Source organism: Parasteatoda tepidariorum, chromosome 7, assembly GCF_982258835.1.
Source record: "Parasteatoda tepidariorum strain Cologne lab strain chromosome 7, Ptep-v5.0, whole genome shotgun sequence".
NCBI classification, from domain to species: domain Eukaryota; kingdom Metazoa; phylum Arthropoda; class Arachnida; order Araneae; family Theridiidae; genus Parasteatoda; species Parasteatoda tepidariorum.
The window spans coordinates 97757130-97778951 of record NC_141761.1 but is presented as its reverse complement, the minus strand read 5'-3'; the positions used below and the strand labels follow the sequence as shown (position 1 = coordinate 97778951).

Here is a 21822-nt window from a genome sequence, read left to right as displayed (position 1 = left end):
CAGTAGAAAACATAATTTTCGTTCTATTTACTGTCGTTCTTTCTCTTGAAAAGTTTGTTAAATATGGCAGATAATTTTGATTTTGAAACAAAACCATGAATTTCAAGAAACATTAAAAAAGTTTTATTTATATGTTATTACATTTGTGTTCACTCATCTTAATTTACAGAGTTAGTTGCTTTGTTTTATAAAGTTATGTATTTATTTGTCAGTCTTGAAATTTCTGAAATATTCATAACGAGAAAAAAAATTTAAAAAAAAAAAATATATATTCAGATTAACGGTAGGAGGAAAATGACCTTTCTGCCTCGTGGATTGTGCGGTTGTATTAAACTTAACAGTCTTCAACAAGTTACGTTTTCTTTTTGCAAGCTTCTTCGAACTCTCTGAAGAGGGTGTTGATTTCGTTTTTTGAAAAACTTTCGAAATCTGACGAAAACTGTAAAAAAACCTGGGTCAAGTTTCTTTGTTGTCATTGAGGGCAATTTATTAGTTTAATCACTGCTTATTAACTGTTTATGTACATATACTTGGATTATAATTACTACTATAATTTATGATTCATATTATGTATCATGCATAAAAAAAAATAAAACCAACATTTTTGAAACTAATAACTGCTTCTTGCAAAAACCACAGTTGGTACTCTTTATGTCAATAAAGGGCTTTTAAAATGACGATTAAAATGACCTTGTTTAAAACCGGTTAAAAATGTCAATTGTCAAAAACTTGCCAACCCTGCTATGAAAACAAAATACGTTCTAATTACTGACGTTCTTCTTTAAAGATAGCAAATAATTTTGGTTTAGAACAAAACTTGGAATTAAATTTTTTTAGCGAAAATTATTAAAGCAGTACTTCACTTATATTCATTCATCTTCGGTGTCTTATTTTAATATATGAATTTACTTTTTATTTTTGCCCAATTAAGAGTATTTTAAATTTTATGAAAACTTAATGAAATGAGAAACATTTGAGAAAAATAAGAGAAATTTAAGTTAGGTAGGTGGGAAATACATGTTTGGCGCAAACCAACTACATCCAACTACAACATTTGGCGCAAACCAACAAATAACACACTTCACTTTCGGCACTATATAGTTATATAGTGCCGAAAGTGAAGTGTGTTATTTGTTTTGGACAAAGTCCATTTATAGAATATAGCCAGGGTTTTAAATTTCAGTTGTGTAATATTTTTGAAACTGCGTTTTATTTTATCTAATTACAATACTCCGTTGCTAGTAAAGAAAAGATCATTGCCGTATAGGATTTAAGTAATCATCCGCGACAGCATAGCGTTTTATTTCGTTGGCGAATGATATAAATATGTTTTCAAAACAATATAAAAGCTTTAACACATCAGACAGAAGTTTAATTCTTGCTATCTTTTACGATTTATATCATGGAATTATTTGAAAAAGGTTATAGTTTCATAGTCTTACTGCAAGTCATAGACATGACAACATATTTCGATTTTTAAGGAGAACATTCGTTCTTGAAAAAATAAAGATCGATATGACGTTTGATTGGGCCACTAAAAATCGCGCATGTTATGCTGACATGTCATAACTAATCAAATGCGAGATAAAATTTTTTTTACTTTTGTTTCGCTGTAGAAGAAAATCGTAAACGGCGAGAAACAATATTTATTCTTTCATCAGTTTCTTTAAATGCGAACTGAAAGGTGTATATTTATTACAATTTTTAGATATTATTTTTTATTAATTCTTATTACTTGTTAATTGATTATTCAAAAAGTTTTGTTTTCCTCATTCCGCACGATTTTAAGAAAGCAAGCAAAAAGAAGGTGATGCAAATTCGTTTCTAGAGTTGGCGATGTTGATTTACGTTCGTGCTGGAAGCTTGGCGTCCATTTGGCGTTCGCTTAGATACAAACAGGCTCTCTCCATAGGGATAATTAACTTGCAACGGACTATAATTGGTTTAAAGCTGGTGACACAAATAATAAAAGGAAAAAAAATGTAGAAATCGACCAAAAATGATTCCAAAGCATTTCATTTACATCTTCTTATTTTATGTCATCAAATGAGCATAAAAAATCATATTGGGTGATGTGTTGCAGCTTTAAAAATTCATCAAGTTAAAAGAATAAAAAAATGAAATAAATAAAAATAAAAAACTCACCTTCAAGTACATCACATATCAGCTATATTTCATCAAAAATTGGAAAGTATATCGCTACACCTTTGTCTTATCTAATCTAATCTTAATCTAAGTACAAGTCAGCCATCTATTTATAGACAAACTTAAGAATATTCTAGACGTACTTACTAGAAATTTCCGTTTTTAATTTTCTGCACGAAAATTTTAGAAGTATACGCAGCATAAAACCGGAAGATATCAAGATGGGAAGATTAGCTTATAGCTTGCATAGAGCGATAAATTTGTAGTTACAAAATGGATGTTTACCTAAAGAAAGAAAAGTGAAAGTGCTTAATTGAGTTATGAGTAAAATGAAGGAGGTAGATGGAGAATATGTGTGATGAATTATAATTAATTAAATGTTAAATTAATTAAATGTTAAATTAATCAATTAAATGTCTCGTGATGTAATTAATTTTCGGTAATGGATGATACAGTGGTATAAGAGAATTATGGCTGCAAGAACCAACAAGTCGATCCATCGCACATAGCGATTGAATTGATCGACTGTTGAAAATAATATGACTATTAATCAACAAATATCCTGACGCACCTTATAAAAGATAAATATATTATACAAAACAAAATAATTCGTCGAGAGAAGAAGAGAAATATATAAATGAATAATGTATCTACTCACCTCTCTTTTAAATCCGAAAAATTGGAGGATTAAATAATTAAAAAAAAGAAAGAATTTCTTTCTTGATGAATTGTCATCTTTTTATATAAGTCCGAGTTTAATTTCTTATAATTAGAGGGGATTCCAAGTCCACATTTAATCCATAAAGAATTTCTTTCTTGATGAATTGTCATCAATACTATTAAAAATTAGAATGCATCATTTTTAACACTCCTTTCGAATTTAAATCAAGAGAAAACAAAGTTGCTAGATATTTAAAACCGTGATTGTTTTTCACCGTAAAATGTGAATAACGGTTTTTTAAAACTCCATGCTAATGCCCTATTAATCTAAATGTCTATCTAACGTTTACTTGCTTGAATAAAAATATAATATTAGAGGGAGTTTCCAAGTTAGATGTGTTCATGTATGTATTACGGTGATTGACCGAAATTGGTGGTTTTTGACTTCCACCGGTGAATGTTGACATTCATATATTCGCTTTGGTAAATGTCCGAAATATATACTGTAAAATACTGAATATACTGAAGTACCACTGCCCGGTATGTCCTACATTAATGACTTTTTAAGGTTCAGTGCCACTGCCCGGTGTATAATTGCTCGGTATGCCCCGCATTAATGTTTTTTTAAAGGTCAAGTGCCACTTCCCAGTATGCGTTTAACCGATACTCCGAATACTGATGTTTCTCCTAATCTATCATCAGCAAATATTAAAATATCGAATAAATATAATAATATCGACGAATAAATTAATATCCAATTGGATATAACAAATGTTTCGGAATTCACCAAAGCGACAATGTGATTGTAAACATTCACCGGTGAAAGACGACATTCTCTTGGTTTCGGTTATTCACGGCAACATATGCACAAAATTAAAGACAAACGTGTGAACGTTTGTCTTTAATTTTTGCATCTAGTATAAAATAAAATGTTTCCTCAAATCAATGCCTTCTCCTTCTCCGATAAAATCCTGGTTACTTAACTAATTAAGGGGATGGCCCTTATTTTTTGTGCCATGCTTTCAGTAAACCAATTGCTTTTTTTTTCAGTAAGAAACTTTATTGAGTGAAAATACGACAGTAATTAGATAACTACAGTGTGTTAAAATTTAACGAATGGTAGTGAATTACAATTTTGTCTGATGCACTGAAAAAACTCTGCTAACACCAATTAGTAAAAAGAAAAAAAAATAAGAATTTTTTTTTTTTTTTCGCACCGGCTGTGAGAAATGAAACTTAGTTGAAAGAACATTTGATTTCTCGCTGTAGGTGTTTAAAAAAAGTTTTGCAATTAGTGTTTTTCAATTGTAGAATATATAACGGCGTTACAAATAATGGATTTTTGGCACATCGAAAAATTTATTCTCTCCATTCCAAAGAAGGGTATTTTTCATTTTTTCCCCATTGAATAAAATAACAATTCCTCACGATCATGTGCATGAATAAAATTTGTTTTGTTTTAAAGAGAAAATAAAGAATAGTTTAGAAAAAGAAACTAAATTATTAAAAGGTTTATTTTTCTTCTAAGTCTTATTTAGCTAAGTTCCAAATTGTCGTCGTCTTAGATTTTTGAAATGCAATGTTCCCCAAAGTTTTGGCTTTTTTTTTCTCAGTATATTTTACAACCACAGAATCTCCTCCTCACAAACAAGATCAGGATTCTTTTATCAATTTGAATGTTTTGTTCAATTTACATCATTCTTGTAACACAAATAAGAGCAGTACCAATTATTTTCAGGGACTTAACGAATCAAAGTACCCAATTGCTTGCTCATTGCAAATTAATTATTTTCGTACCGATAAACTATTGCGATACATCTGCTTCGGTCTTGCCAACATTACAACTCTAGCAGACATGATTATTTTAAAGAAGACTTTGAGACCTATGAGCAACTGCTTTAATTGTCCAAATTTCTTTTTAGGCAATGGTAAAAGATAATACTAATCAAAAAATATTTTTGGTATAGTCTGGTTTGGGGTAAATCATAAAGGATTTTCGTTAATTTTTATTCTGACTTTAACCGGTATTTTCTGGAATTTTTTTTATTTATTTAATTTTGAAAGTAATTTGGAGAATTTAAAATTTGAGTTTTAATTATTATTATTTTTTTAAATTCTTCTCTTTAACGGAAAAGTCTCTGGAGGTGGTTTAGTATTCCTAAGAAAAAAGTTATAATGAAAGTAAATTTACCTATACTAACTAACTTTGACTTTTAATACTACATATATCATGCATATCTTTCTTTGCTTTCATATTTATCTCGATCTATTTTATCTATTCATGGCTGTATATCTCTATAGATTGCTGCCATATCTATCTCTGATCTTCTATCGACCTATCTCTTTTTTATGGACTCATTTGATGTTTCATAGTTTTCCTTTCCAATTCATCATACCTTGAAAAAACTATTATTCATAAGATAAACAATGGGTTATGGGATGCTTTTTACATTATATAGTCAGTCAGCTAACAGAAATAGTTTATTAATTTACTTAAAAGCTGCATTATTTATTTCTAAAAAAGAATGTCCTCGAATTCTCATATATATGCCATTATCATTTGGACTCCATATGAAATATTAAGTGAAGACCATTATCGAAGTTCTTGTTCAACCGTCTGGAAAAATGATTGCATTTTTCATCGGCAGGAATTCTTAAATGTGAAAAATGGGTGTCTAAATTTTCCCTCGGCAATTCTTTATTTAATTCCAAGAGCTTTAAAATAATCGTTGATGTTTCTAATTTAATGTTTTCCCCGAAATAGCCTGACCAGGCCAATGAGGCCAATTAATCGTTTTGCAGCATCAGCGTATAGCGGCGGAGGAAGTCAAATTATTCACGTGCAATTGAGAACGATGATTGTTTCTGTTAAATACTCTCCAATTATTAATTGCGCTCATAAATCTGAAATTAAGAGTTTCGAATGCAGTTACAGTTACGACAAATACCAAATATGAATTGCTTAGTTTGCGCTCCTAGAAATGAATGTCGGAATTTCGGATTTAGTATAACATCCTGCTTGTTCCGAATGCGAAGTTATCGGTCAGGATTATAATTAAGCAGTTAGATTGTCAACTGTGGAGCTGATATATTACATAACGCGTTCTGTTTGGGGTAATACTTATTTCCGCGTTATCTTATTTAACCGTTCGTCTTATCGGCTCTAAAGCAAATGTAGAAATATTTGATATATTTTAAATTTTAATCAATGCTCCTTTTCATGCACAGTGCACCCCCGCCCCCCCCCCCAAAAAAAACAGACTACCCTGAATAATTATTGTTTTAATGATCGGATCTTCACGCTATAGGACTCAATTTTAATAGTTCGAGGGGGTGACCTCAGATATACTAATTAATAAGTTCAGACGGTATTGTTAGTAATGAAATCAGACGTAAAAACGTACTTTTTCTGAATAAACATACCTTTTATTTCGACGGATTCGGATACCTGACCCCCAAAACTATAGATAACTCGGAAATATGGTCCTCGTTGTTTGGTCACGAGAACGATCCCAAGTTTGGACCTCATAATGTTAATTTTACTTTTTGCGTATTTCGCCATAGCTCGAGAACTTAAACGAATTGAAAACTTTTTGCACACAGGTATAAAAATCGTTTGTCCAAAGCTAATTCCATGCTAAAAATAAATTTTATTAAATATTTATTATTTTATTTAATATTAGGCAAAAAAATTTTGAATTGTAAGTTTTTTACATCATTAAAATTTTTTACATCATTTACAATTTTTTGCATCATTTTAAAGTATGTAATTTTACATTGCCAAATACAAAATTGAAGCGAAATAGGTTTTATAGTTCTTGAGAAATCGAATTTTAGAAAAGTCGCATATTCAAAATTTTCAATTATCTTTGAACATTTTTAAATTTGACAAACAAATTCTATTATTGTGTGCAAAAATAATTTAATTCGTTTAAAAAGTGCTCGAGTTCTGGCGAAATGCGTCAAAAGTAAAATTATCATAAGGGGTCCGAACTTAGGACAGCTGTCCTGACCAAATTTAGGATTAAGTATTGGGAGACATTTTGCCTTCGTGCATGACTTTTGATAGAACTAATCCGTATTTGCGTTACATGGCCAGAGAAAAACCACGAAAACCTCCCATGGTTAGTCTGACGGCAAGGGGACTCTAACCCATGATCCGGCTATCACTGAGGATATTTTACGTCAGCACTGTGGTCGTTGCGAGCCGGGCGCGGAACTCGTATCGACTAACCATCGCTGGGATTCGAACCCGGTTCACCTCATTGGGAGGCGAATGCTCTATCTCCTGAGCCACCACGGCTTCAACTAGTTTTTATTAACGATTTTATTTTCTAACCGTCGTTGAACAGCCGACCCAATTTTTTTGGGTTTCGACTACTAAACCTCAACTCCGTGGACTTGTAATTTTAAACCCAGTCCAGAAGACAAAGGAACTCCAAAGGATCAAGTATTGGGAGAAATTTGCCTTCCTTGAGGACTTTTTTAATAGAAATAACCCGCATTTGCGTTACACGGTGAGGAAAACTACGAAAATATCCCACGGTTGACCTGATGGCTTAGGGACTTTAACCCATGATCCATCTACCACTGAGGATATTACGTCTGCACTGGGGTCGGTGTAAGCCTGATGCGGAATTCGGTATCTACCAGCCATCGCCGGGATTCGAACACGGTTCACCCAAATGGTCGGGGAACGCTCTATCCCCTGGGCCATCTCTGCTTTTCCGTTAACGATTGTCAAAATTAGTATTTATATTATAAATAATATGTAATGGCAAAATTCTTTTTTCTTCTTCATTTTACAGTATAATGCACGCCTATTTTACTGAATTTTTTTTATTTGTGTGACAAAAATAGTTTTGAACTTAAGTTATTTAATATTGAATTATACATTGAATTTAAATTCGAATGTGTTGTTTACTTGTGAAGTTTTAAAATATCATTTTCAAAACATGCATTTTATGCATCTCAAAATATTTTTTTATATCTCTCTTCTAACTGAATAGTCAAGAATAGCCAATTAATTGATTAGTTAATAAAGCTAAATATACGACAAAATTAATAAAAATGCTGAAATAATCGAGGAAAATTTAAGTCTCGTTGTGACTCAGAAAATTGCTATTTTTGAAATGTTTCATTAAATTAGTAATCATCCGTAACACATTGCCTTTGTTCTAGAAGACTGTGATACTGATCAGGAAACGGACAGACTTCTCGGAGCTCAAAGAACAGATGATAAAGGCTTTTATGACGACAAAGTAAGTTGGCTTTTTTTTAATTATATTTTTTGTTTCATTCTATTTTTATGTTCAGTGGGTCTTCAAATTCTGCTCCAAAATACCGCGCTTAATCCAATTACAGGCCGCTTTTGAAGGGCAGAAATATCACACGTGGCTCTTCAACCGCAGCTGTGTTATTAGGTAGAAAATACACTCTGGTGTGTGTTAATGCAATCAAGCAGTATTTTTTAGTCTGGTCGTTTAGTTTAGTATGGTGGAGCTCTAGTTAACAAAGCAACCGTGTAAACTTTTCGAACTACTGTATTCACTGCTGTGGAGAGTTAATATGTATTCCGAACTACAAATTGAGTCCGTCTGTAGTTCAGTAAATAATATCGTGATTGACAATTAAAGTTTCCAATTTCTGTTTTTAAGGTGTACTGTAATTAATTATGCCATTACAGTAGACTCTCGATTAACCGGGATCGAATTTTCCGGGACTAACAGGAGAAAAAAAAGTGAATATCGGATTGTAGTCGTTGAAATGTGCGGGAAAACCGTATTCTTCTTAACCCTTCCTTCTTTCGTATCGTATTGGACTCGTTGTAATTTTTTTTTTATAGAATTTTTTGAACCAATAATGTTTTATTGCACAATAATTTTATATTTTCTATAATTTTTTTCATTTAAATTTGAATAAATTGGATTATCCTTTTTATTCGCTTATTCGGCACAGTGCATTTCCCTATCATCTCGGTGAATCAAGAATGTACTGTATTTCATTTAACTTGATGGAGTCTTAGCTACCGAAGCATCAGTGTAAACTTTTCGAACAAAGATTATCTAGTCTATACAAAATGAATGTAGACTATTACTTATGTATAGGGTATTAGTTTTAAAATAATAAGTTTCATTAGTAGTGATAATAAGTTTCATTAGTAGTGATAGGTTTGATATGTATTTCGAGTCGTCTATGTTTCGATAAATAATAACATGATTAACAATATCAGTTTCCAAGTTGTCTATTTTTATGGTGTACTTTAAAAGTTTGGTTTAGTACTATAGTTAGTTGCGGTTCTATTTCTCTTAGTAACGGTGGAATTTTAGTTAACAAAGCAACAGAGTAAACTTTTCGAACCGTAAACTAGACTAATATTTATTAAATGAGTTTATTGTTAGAGTAGGGTATCATAAAAAAATTGTGAAGTCTTGAGTTGCGTAAACGTGACTCCCCACATTATGCAGTTTATTGTCTGAAGCGGAAAAAAGTGAGTGAAACTTCCAGTTTTATTCCACCGAAAGAGACGAAAAAAGATTATTTTCTTTAGCCAGTACCAGCAATTAGATTTACTTCATAAAAGCTTTACGAACCGAGTTAACCGAGAACGTGGCGAAACTGGGAAAACGAACAGTGGTAACAGAATACAAACCTCATCTAAAACCCTAGGCGAAATCACCCAAGTATCTGCTTTTAAAATATTCATGTTATAAAGTGAAAGTTTCATAGTAATTCGATTCTTTTCGGGGCGGTTAAGGTGTCCTGCAAGAACTATTAAAATGTATTCCAAAGTTAGATAAAATCCCTTTATCTTCCGCAGGCGCCACCTAGGAGTCCTGTTTTGAATTTACAATAGAGGTAAAATAGTAAATTATCGTGGTGAATATTTCTGTGAGCATTATCTTCTTTTTCTTCCATGTTTTGTGCATTTCTTGGGGGATATTGTATGTACACAGTGTTTTGATTTTCATGCGGAAAGTTATTTGCATATTGAAATGAGGTAGGGTGGATGAAAAATTTTTTTGAGAGTACTATGCCGAATATATCAATTATAGTTTTGAGTTACATAGGGAATATGTTTTTTAGGTATTCTATGATCTAATTCCCCTTTTCCTCTTTGGATTTTCATGTAATGTAGGGAGAAATTCTAGAATGTCTTGTTAAGTTCTAAGCTTCTGAAAGCTGGACTAACTTTATGTATAGTGATGGGTACCTAAAAAGAATTTATTTTTTCTCCGCCTTCAGTTTTGTACCTTTATTGAATGAGATTTTATCTTTTTTTTTGTGTTACGCCTGAAAACTACTAGGGAATTTTTTAGGTCTTCTTTACCACGAGTCAGATTATCTGAATAACTTTATCTCTACAGCATAAAGTTTTTTTTTCATAAAAAAAAGAAAAGTGAAAAGGAAGTCGAATTTTAAACTGGATGCATATAAAACAAGTAGAATTCACGTATAAAACAGTGATGCGAATAGTTATAATTTTAATTATAGATATTTCCTACTAGTATTTACATAATGATTTATTTATTACTCTTAAATTGCAATAAATATAACAATTTGGAATTCACGTATAAAACAGTAATGCGAATAGTTATAATTTTAATTATAGATATTTCCTACTAGTATTTACATAATGATTTATTTATTACTCTTAAATTGCAATAAATATAACAATTTGGAATAGTCGACAATTTCTGAATCATTTGTTTGCGATTTCATAATCTTAATATCGGCAAAAAAAAAAAATTAGAATCCGCATTTGAAAATAAATAAATAAATGAAATAATGGAGATTCTTAGTGGTTGATTGTAAATTGTGAATAACCCATCGATAGGTATATCATCCATTTAAATTTGTAATTATCACGTTTAATTTTAGATATTTTTTTCTACGATTATTTAAAAAATTTTTGTTGTTTTTAACTTTTAAATTGCAATAAATAACAGTTAGCAATAATTGACTATTTCTGAATTATTTGCTTGTGATTTCTTAATCTTAATATCGATTAAAAAATAATTAGAATCTGCATTTGAAAAAATAATAATAATAAAATAGTGGATATTTTTGATGACTGGTTGTAAATTGTTGAATATTACATTGATATGTATATATCCATTTCGCTTCTACATAAATTATTTTATAATCTATATTGCATGCATACTTATCTACAGAATATATAATATTATTAAATATTAATGCATTTCAGAAGCGTTTAATCCCACAATTCTAATCAACATGCAAATTCCATTAAAATACTCTTAATAGTTATCACGAATAGTGTGCCCATATACATATTACTATTCTATACCGATATAGATCATTAAACTATTATACTCTGTTTGATTAGTTATGTCTGATTGATTAATTATTAATCATCTGTATATTAATTACTAAAACACACAAATATTAATAGTTGGAATTCTCTCTCTCTTTTTTTTTAAAATGACCAATTGGTGATATACGGGGAAAAAGTTTCCTCTTAATATGTATAATAAATGATGCTCTAATTTCTATCAATATCCATCGAGAGTAGGAAATAAAATAAGTTGAGTAAAAAAAATAAAGAAAGAAATATTTTGCGGGATGTCAAGAAGTATGGAGACGGTCAAACATCTCGAGAAAAACGCTTGGGATCTAAAAATACGCGTGGGAAATACTTTCATAAGAATTCACTGATACCAAACTAGAATCCCAACCTTACTCCCACTTTTTAATGCAGATTTGGATTCTCCAGAAAGTGTTTCCCAATTTGACTTAAAACTGTTGCATTTTGGTTCGCAGATGGCGCTGTATTCACATAATGAATAAAGGGTACAAGGTATTAAACTCATTACGAATAAAGTCGCCCATGTACGTGAAAAAAATTTCAGTACATATTTGTTTATGCTAATTTGCAAATTTCTTTTTGGTACGCTTTAGCTTTAAGGAGCACCGTTCTTTGGCTTCAGATATAAATATATATATGATTAATATATTATGATAGACCGAATTATTTTATTTCTGCGGAATAAATACTAACAATAATGAATTGGTGCTACCACTTTTTTTCTTTTTGGGAGAAACAAACCATCTTTTTTGAAGAATCTTGGATTCAAATGAGTTAAATCGCGAAATATATGTCATATCGATAAAATAAAAATACACGTGTTTGATGTTTTGAAAAACTTTTCTATTTGACACCAGACTCGACCCTAACCCCTCCCCAGGGGCTCTAAGTGCCTTATGACAATTAGTATACCTGATTTCAAAAATATTTCCACGGAGCATGAGGTAAAACGTATGCAATTAAAGAAATATGATCCTAAAGCTCATTTCGTTAACCCTTTGACACAGATGGGGACACCGATTACCCTTTCATATATTTTTTTCTTCTGCCGCACTAATTATAAGCAAAAATTACATTTTAGTATTTTTTAATTTTAAAAAACAGGCTAATAGTTTTTTTTTTAAAGAAAATCTAATAGATTATCGGAATTATATTTGTACTAAAATATGAAATCCAAAAAAAAGTTGTTTTAAACATTTTTCCCCTCCATATCAATAATTGACTTTGTAAGTTAATGAAATTTCAATGATGAACAAATGTTTCTCTTAGATCTAAATAACTGCAAATAGATGAAGATTTTAAAAGTTATTGTAAGTGAGCCGTGTTTGGAAGATTTTATCTTCAACGCAAGCAATAGACACCGGTGTTTCCTGCTGTATTTCACAACCATAAATTATTAAAATGTTAAATATAATTTTTTTCACTTATTTTGACCTATTACACAAAATAATAGAAGAATAGCATGAAAAATTTGTTTTATAAAAATTCTACATCAAATGGTTAAAGCCAAGAAATTAATTATGAATGGTGTAAATAAATTTAGTATAACCGCATCATAGATTTTTTTTCCTGGTTTATATACTAAGTAATTTATGAACTTTAAACTATGCATTTGAATAGTGTTAATCTTTCTATGTTTTAGTTATTCTCGTAAGCTGTATTTAGAACTCGAAGTAACTTTAAGAATATTTTTTCTTCTTCTGAAAATGTGTCTAATGGATGCCGAAGTGTCGTAAATCATACACAGTACGCCACTGATACGACAAAGTAACATCTGCCGAAGGATATAAATTTCCGAATTTTCTTTCTTTTTTTTTTTTAAATGGCTTCTGAATTATTTACGACTACTTAACTTCATATTTATTTTTTTCCCGAAATTTTTAGTTTTTTTTCTTTATTTTGTTTTGTCCTTAACAAAGAAGTTCCGTTATTTATGAATAGTCTTATGTTATCTCCCTTTAGTATATTTCTTTTCGGTTGGACGAAAAAGTTTATTCTATTTTCTACAAAATTTATCGTTGAATCATTTTTCTTCATATTTTGTGGTGCTTTGATTGTTCGGTATTTTTCTGTGTTTCGTTTCAGAGATAACGATGTTTGTAATTGTATTTCTCCAGTTTTAAAAATTCATATTTTTTAAACAAATGTTTGCTTTGACTTAAAAACATGTAATTGTACGATTTTTTGGCTGGGAGGAAAAAACATTTCAAAACATCATTATGCTTAAATACACATTAAGTTGGAAAAAAAATTCTTAGTTTTTAGTGAGCTAGTTTTCAACATAAAACTAACCTCCTTTTAAGAATTGGTTACATAAGTTGCAAATTAATCTAGAATAAAAATAAATTAGAAATTTAATAATCTTAGTTTTGTTTTGATACTTATTTTTAGTTAAAAACTCCTTTTTTCATTTGTATGAAGAATAATAAAAAACAAACCATTTTTGATACTACATAGAGATAATTAGCCTTTAAAAAATAATTAATACAAGGATTTATTTTTCGCTTTTTGTTTTCAATTTAATATAATAAGAAGAAAGGTCCAACTTTTCAATAAATAAATAAAAATCAGCTTTTGGATTTTTGAAAAAAAGATTCGTTTTTCATTCATTTCTCTACCTATATAAGCGCGATTTTTAATAACATTCACGTGATTTGAAATCATGCATCACGATTCGTTTTCATGCGATGTAAAATCGCGCATCGCGATTTGTATTCACCCGAGGTAAAATCACGCGAGTAAATTCACCCGAGGTAAAATCTCAATTCGTATTCATGCAATTGAAAACCAAACATCGTGATTCACATACACCCTATTTAAAAATTTCACTTCTGGATTCGTATTTGAAGTGATTAAAAAAAAATGGCACATCGATATTTTTATTGGAACGTTGATAATGTTCTATGGATGGATACATACTTTTTTCTTCTCAAATTTCAGGTATTTTTTCAATTATTTAAATTGTATTTCTCATATAACATTTTTTGGATACCTATTTTCAGCTTTTTTTTTACCAAATTCATTCCTGTAAGTAAAAAACACACTTACACATTTGTAATATATTATAAGATTTCAAATTTATAAATTCCTTTTCCCCTGGAATCATGTATTTAAAGTAGATACCTTAAGTGAAATAGATACCTTAGTACGTAGATACGTAGTGCCTATACGTAGATACCTTAAGTGCCTATAAGTAACGTACCGATATGTCATGCTCATGTTTCTTCTCTTATTAAGGATTGCACCGTTTTCTTGTTCTTGAATTCTGTATGTTGCTTCCGAAAGTGTCATGCTAACGTTTACCTCATGTGGTATGGGCAGCTTTTTCATGAATTCGGCGGATTGCGTCTTGAAGTGTTAAGCCCACACTTTTCCCATGGAGGATTGCACCTTTTCTTGTTCTTGAATTTGGTATGTTGCATCCTGAAGTGTCATGCTAACGTTTCCCTTATGAAGTATGGCACCTTTTTCATGTTCGCGAATTCGACGGATTGCGTCTTGAGGTGTCACGCTCACGCTTCTCCCATGGAGGATTGCAGCTTTTCGATGTTTTTAATTCAGATTGTTGCATTCCAAAGTGGGCAAATTTATGTTTCACATAGAATGATTGCATTTTTGTCATGTCCGTGAATTCGGTGGATTGCGTCTATAATCGCTTCCGGTAGTAAATGCAACTCCCTGAATCCGGTATGACGCCACAACTACGTTTTACCATGTACAGAGAATACGAAAGATACGAAATGTACAGAGAATTAGAACATAATCATAGACAAATTAGGTGGCCAAGTAAGTATGTATGTATGTATGTATATATTTTTAAATGCGTATTATAGAGTTAAAATGGAGCAATTGTTGCTCCCATACTGTATATATGTATGACTCCATGGCTTCCCTTAATAATAACGCACTTTCAACGGAAATAACTATAGACAAATTAGGAGTCCTACTATGAAACACAATATGTAAATACGTATGTATATATTTCATATTTCTAAGTGTGTATAGGAGCATTAAAATGGAGAAATTTTTTGCTTATATATATATATATATATATATATATATATATATATATATATATATATATATATATATATATATATATATATATATATATATATATATATATATATATATAGCATTTGATAAAATTAAGCAACTATATGTTAGACATAACTTTCACATAGATAAAGTAAGCTCTAAATTTTATTTTATCGCTGTGTTAATCCTCCTGCGGTTACTTCACTTTAACAAACTTGCAATTTTGCAACTTTGCAAGTTGCAATTTTGCAACTTGATGTTTCGCCATTTTGTCCAAGTGGTCACACGCAAAATTAACAGTATAGAACTAAAGCGAGAAGACAGTTTAAAAAAAAAAATTGTTTGAAAATTTTTAATTTAAATTAATTTCTTTATGTCCGGAGTGAGCTTTATTACGATAGTAATTACTTTAGACACATCACACGTAAAACCAATTTTACGATCTTACTTTTACCTTGTTGAAGTGACGTTTGTCTGAATTTGGAACGCGTTGTGTCTGCTCTTTCAAATCTCCCTCTGTTTTAGGCTTTCCGAAATTGTGTTTCTCAAGAAATTAAAAGCTTGTTCGAAAGACGGTTTTAAGTGACATTTTTGAAGAAAAATAATTGACTTCGCGGTAGAAGGTTTTTATTTTAGTCTTTATTTCTCTAAGCAGAATTCATTTATTTTGTCAAGTTTTTAAATGTTGGGTATTTCAGTGAATGAAGGTACTTAGTGAAGAATGTTTCCGTAATTAACGAAGATACCAAGTGGATTGCATCTAAAATTTGATGAGCACCAAAGTTGCGAAAAGTTTAAATGAGTGTTGGGGATTTATTTATTTCGGTGGTTGGAAGCTTGCAGACATAATATAAAGGCAAAGCATATCTTTAATTTTTTTAATGTCACAATATATATATCTAAACTTTAAAGCTAATTTATTTAAATTCACTAAAATGTCACTTAGAACCTTAGGCTTCAATTCTTCAGATAAAAATAACGCCAAAATGAGAAACGTATAAACAGTATTTAACGTACAAATAAATTGATTTATAGAATTTAAAAATCAAAGCAGTGACATTCTTGTGTTTATCTTATTCACTTATTAAATATCATAAACCAACTTTCATTTTGATGAATAATTAAACGAATCAACGAAGGGTGATTTACTGTTATTGGAACTGAATAAAAAAAACACACAACAACTTACAAACAGTGTTTTAACTCTAAATAAACTAAGTTTTAGGATGTAAGAATTAAAACGGTTTAACTTCTTTCTTCTATATATCTCATTCACTTTATAATTATTAAAAACCAATTTATGTTTTTACAAACCCTAAATGAATTACTGTTATAAGACTTTCCGAATGAAGATAGTATGATTTCATTTTTCACAATCAGGAGCTTGTGACTACACTTAATACGTAAGAGAATAAACATTTAGTCAAAAATTCCTATTTACCTCTCATTCCAGTTGTTGGAACTGAACAGTAAATTTCTAAACAATATGCAAATAATATTTTATTTTTAAGTAAGTTTAAGAATTAAGAATAGTTCAACTTTTTCTTCTTTACGTATTCACTTTATAATTATTAAAAACCATTTTTCGTTTTTTGCGAACTCTAAAAAAATTACCGCTTTCATAAGAAGTTCCGAATGAAGGTGGATGGTTTCATTTTTCACAATCCGGAGCTTGTGACCACGCTTAATACGTAAGAGAATAAACACTTAATAAAAATATTCCTATTTACCTCTCATTCCAGTTGTTGGAACTGAACAGTAAATTTCTAAGCAAAATGTAAATATTTTATTTTTAAATAAGTTTAAGAAGTAAGAACAGTTCAACTTTCTTCTCCTATACGTATTCACTTTATAATTATTAGAAACTATTTTTCGTTTTTTGCGAACTCACTTTATAATTATTAGAAACTATTTTTCGTTTTTTGCGAACTCTAAAAGAATTACCGCTTTCATAAGAAGTTCCGAATGAAGATGGATGGTTTCATTTTTCAAAATCCGGAGCTTGTGACCACACTTGCTACGTAAGAAAACAAACATTTAGTAAAAATATTCCTATTTACCTCTCATTTCAGTTGTTGTAACTGAACAGTAAATTTCTAAACAATATGCAAATAATATTTTATTTTTAAATAAGTTTAAGAATTAAGAACAGTTCAACTTTTTCTTCTTTACGTATTCACTTTATAATTATTAAAAACTTCATTAGTATTAAAATAATTAATAAGAAAAATTAACATTTATCGTTTTTTTGCGAACTCTAAATGAATTAATTACCTATGTTATAAGAAGTTGCGATTGAAGAAGGACGGTTTCATTTTTTACAATCTGGAGCTTGTGACCACACTCTAATGCATGCATACAAAACAGAATAAACATTTTATAAAATAATTATATTTTCCTCGCATTCCAATTGTTGGAACTGAATAGTAAAACTCTAAACAATGTATGAGTAATATTTTACTTATAAATAAACTGATTTTGAGAATTTAATCAAACTTATTCCTTATATATGTATTCACTTTATTATTATTAAAAAATTATTTTTCGATTTTTGCGAACCCTACATGAATTACCGCTTTCATAAGAAGTTCCGAATGAAGATGGATAGTTTCATTTTTCACAAACCGGAGTTAGTGACCACACTCAAGTAGGCACACATGTAAGAGAATGAACAAGTTACTAAAAATACAGTCGTCCCCATATTTTATAATGCCAACACAGACAGTTTTAATTACAATTGTTAATTGATCATAAAGTAGAGTTTATTTAATCAAAAAACTACACTATGCATTGAATACCATTAAGAAGTAAAATTTCTCAAAAATGTAGAATTTGAGATTGAATAAAGCACTCCTGTTTTAATCGGATAACCCGCTTAACTGAATAGAGTTGGCTGGAACCAATGGTATTCCTATAAGCGGGGTTGACTGTAATTCTATTAACCTCGCTTTCCAGCTGTTGAAACTGAACAACAGAATTCTAAACAATGTATGAAAATTATTTTATTTATAAATAAACTGAGTTTAAGAATTAGAACAGTTAAAACTTTTTTATTCTATGCATATTCACTTAATAATTATTGAAAAACAAAATTTTTCGATTTTCGCGAACCGTGCATGAATAACTGCAGAAATAATTCTATTTACCTCGCATCACAGTTGTTGGAACTGAACATTAAAACTCTAAATAATGTATGAATAATATTTTACTTATAAATTGGCTGAGTTTTAGAAGTAGAACAATTCAACTTTTTTATTCTATACATATTCACTTTATAATTATTGGAAGAAAAAAAAAGGTTTCGATTTTTTTTTTTGCGAACTCTGCATGAATAACTGCAGAAATAATTCTATTTACCTCGCATCACAGTTGTTGGAACTGAACATTAAAACTCTAAATAATGTATGAATAATATTTTACTTATAAATTGGCTGAGTTTTAGAAGTAGAACAATTCAACTTTTTTATTCTATACATATTCACTTTATAATTATTGGAAGAAAAAAAAAGGTTTCGATTTTTTTTTTTTGCGAACTCTGCATGAATAACTGCAGAAATAATTCTATTTACCTCGCATCACAGTTGTTGGAACTGAACATTAAAACTCTAAATAATGTATGAATAATATTTTACTTATAAATTGGCTGAGTTTTAGAAGTAGAACAATTCAACTTTTTTATTCTACACACATTCACTTTATAATTATTGGAAGAAAAAAAGGTTTCAATTTTTTTTGCGAACTCTGCATGAATAACTACAGAAATAATTCTATTTACCTCACATCACAATTGTTGGAACTGAGCATTAAAACTCTATATAATGTATGAATAATATTTTACTTATAAATAAACTGAGTTTAAGAATTAGAACAGTTCAATTTCTTTCTTCCATACGTATCCACTTTATAATTATTAAACACAATTTTTTGTTTTTTGCGAACCCTATATAAATTACCAATGTCATAAGAATTTAGGAAAGAAGATGGATGGTTTCATTTTTCACAAACCGGAGTTTTCGACCACACTCAAGTGCGTACATACGCAAGAGAATAAACATTTAATAAAAAATAATTCTATTTACTTCGCATTCCAGTTGTTGGAACTGAACAATAGAACACAAAACTCTCCAACATTTGAGACTAGTACCAGAGTATTATTTTTCTTGGCCAACTTCACCTTGAATTGCGCCTACTAGTGTTATGTTACTCCCTGGAGATCCATTAACTATTGGGAGGACGTCGTAACGACAATATCATTACTTCATCTTCTCAGATGTCCATTGTTTTGTGTGTCCGTATTCTATCCCAGTTTGATCGATTGCCCACAATAGATCTATGGCCGGGCTTAGAATCGGTGTCAGGGGAAAGGTTGCAAGCTCCGTTATTTCGAACTCTGTGGCATGTTTTCCTGGTGGACATTGTGTGCAGATCGTAAAAAATACTTATCCTTTTATGCGAAGTCTAGCTAATTAATAGATAGAATACTTTTTTTTAGTATAAGCCTTGTAATAGATATTGTTAATGAATGTTAATGAAAACATACATTTACTTATTAATGACAATTAATGAAAACATTAAATTTTTATTTTAAGTATTAACCTTGTTTTCAGTTAGATGTATTTAATTTTTGTTTTTCAATGAGTTCGTCTCATATTAGCTTTATTCAGAGGTTGGTAGACTGAAATGTTAATGAAAATGCTGAACTTTTATTTTCTCAATATTGATCTCGTTTTAGAAGTTTCATTCGTGACCTCGTTTTCGTCAATAGAAGCATTAAATAATTATTTTTTAGGTAATTTTTTTTTTTTGAGTTAATTATCATAAATTCTTTTTTAGGTAAACATTGATTTTTTTTCTTTTCAATGTGTTCGTTTCATAGTTGTTTTGTAGAGAGGTTAGAAGTGTTAATGAAAGACTGAAATGTTAATGAAAATGCCGAACTTTCATTTTCGAAATTTTGACCTTGTTTTAGAAGCTTTTCTCTTGATCTCATTTTTGTTAACGAAAACTTTACTTTTTTTTTTTAAAGTATAGCCGACGTTTTAAGCTAATTATTATTGAAAAAATATTTGTGAATTTTTGTTTGTGTGTTTTGTTTTTGTTTTTGTGAATTTTAGTTTTTCAATGTGTTCGTCTTATATTTTTTTTATTCAGAAGTTAGTATACTGAAATGTTAATGAAAATTTTGAACTTTCATTTTTTATATTTGGTTTCGTTTTAGGTTTATTATTATTACTGAAATATTCAAATGCGTTCATTGAAAAAGTTTGACATCAATGTTATTTTAGGATTTGAGTAAGAAAGATTTAAGTTGTGTCAGTATCTTTTTGCAAGATGATATATAGAAGTCGATTTTCGCACCAAAATAAATAATCGGATTTTAGCGTTTGATTTTAAAAATTCTGGAGTCTGGCATTCTCATAAATAAAAGAATGATTTTTGTATGTAACTAATTAGCAACGTTTAATCAGGTCTAGGTTTAAATTAGTTGGTACTATGCTGATTTACTAGCAACATTTCTGCATAGTTGATATCTTTACCTTAGTAGCAGGAGAGATTTTGCACTTTCTCGTAGCCTCCCTCGTACTCACAGACGTAAGCTTTACGAAGTGCAGTTACCCTAAAACAACCTCGTAAAAAGCTTGTGCAATAACTGATGCAAGTTAGTTAAAAGCTAATATGAATAGTTTTTTTTTTGTTATACTTTATGGAATAACTAACAATTTCTTTAGTTTTTTTTAATCGCTATTTCGTTTTTTCCTGTATGTTTTTGATGATAATCCGATAGTTAAAGTGTTGAAATTTTTATTTTGAGCAAAAGTTTATAAATTGTCCCAATTTTTGCTTTTTAAATTCCACGCCTTAGCGTGCAAACAATTATTTATAAAAAGGACGATAATCAGCAAAGACATTGAAAATGAAGTAATATAGCACTAAATTCCATTTCAAAATTCTAAAACATAAATCTGAAAATATAAATTTGGTTTTCGAATAATTCTTAGCCTGTTTCCATTCTAATATAAATTCACCCCATTTCTCTATCTACGAATTATTTTCTAAGAAGTAATAGTTTTCGATTAACGTATGCATTTTTCATGATATTCATGCTCTGCACATTATTTTAAAGAAACCTGTCATATTTTCTTAATTCCTTATTTTAATAATACTTAATATATTTTCTTGTTTCCTTATTTTTTTTTATGTTGCCTAACATATTTTCTAGTTTCTATATTTTAATGAAATCTAAAATTTTTTCCTGTTTCCTTATTTTAATGATAACTAACATATTTTCTTGTTTCCATATTTAAATGTTACTTAACTTATTTTCTTGTTTTCATGTAAGACATACGGAATCAGTGAAGTTCACTTGTGAGTTATAAGCGATAGAATGGATTGTTAAAACCCTTATTTTGCCAGTAAGTTATTGGATGTTTCGCCATTTGTCATTCACTTTGTTGATCGTGCCTTATCACGAAAATGCCGAAAACGAATGAATGATCTAGTTGGCGATAGGAATTGCTTCCAAAATTGTTCATATGTTTCCTACCGCTGTAGAAAAATGGCGCTGATAGTTATCGTCTGCTTTCATATGTCATTGCCAGTGGAAGAAATATTTATTTAACTGCGCTTTCACATTATTTTTAACAATGTTT

The 21822-nt window shown here is 29.8% G+C and overlaps 1 protein-coding gene across 8 annotated transcripts in view; it reads left to right on the top strand.

Moving 5' to 3' along the window:
- LOC107455513 (uncharacterized) overlaps positions 1 to 21822 on the top strand; it is a 198406-nt gene that overhangs the window by 100574 nt on the left and 76010 nt on the right. For 4 of the 8 annotated variants that reach the window (XM_071183112.2, XM_071183113.2, XM_071183115.2 and 1 more), the window contains exon 5: positions 7990 to 8066. In XM_071183112.2, coding sequence (XP_071039213.2) covers positions 7990 to 8066 — 77 coding nt within the window. Of the gene's footprint in view, positions 1 to 7986; positions 8067 to 21822 lie in introns of all 8 variants that reach the window. The other 4 variants (XM_071183114.2, XM_016073134.4, XM_087168318.1 and 1 more) reach the window with 1 other exon arrangement.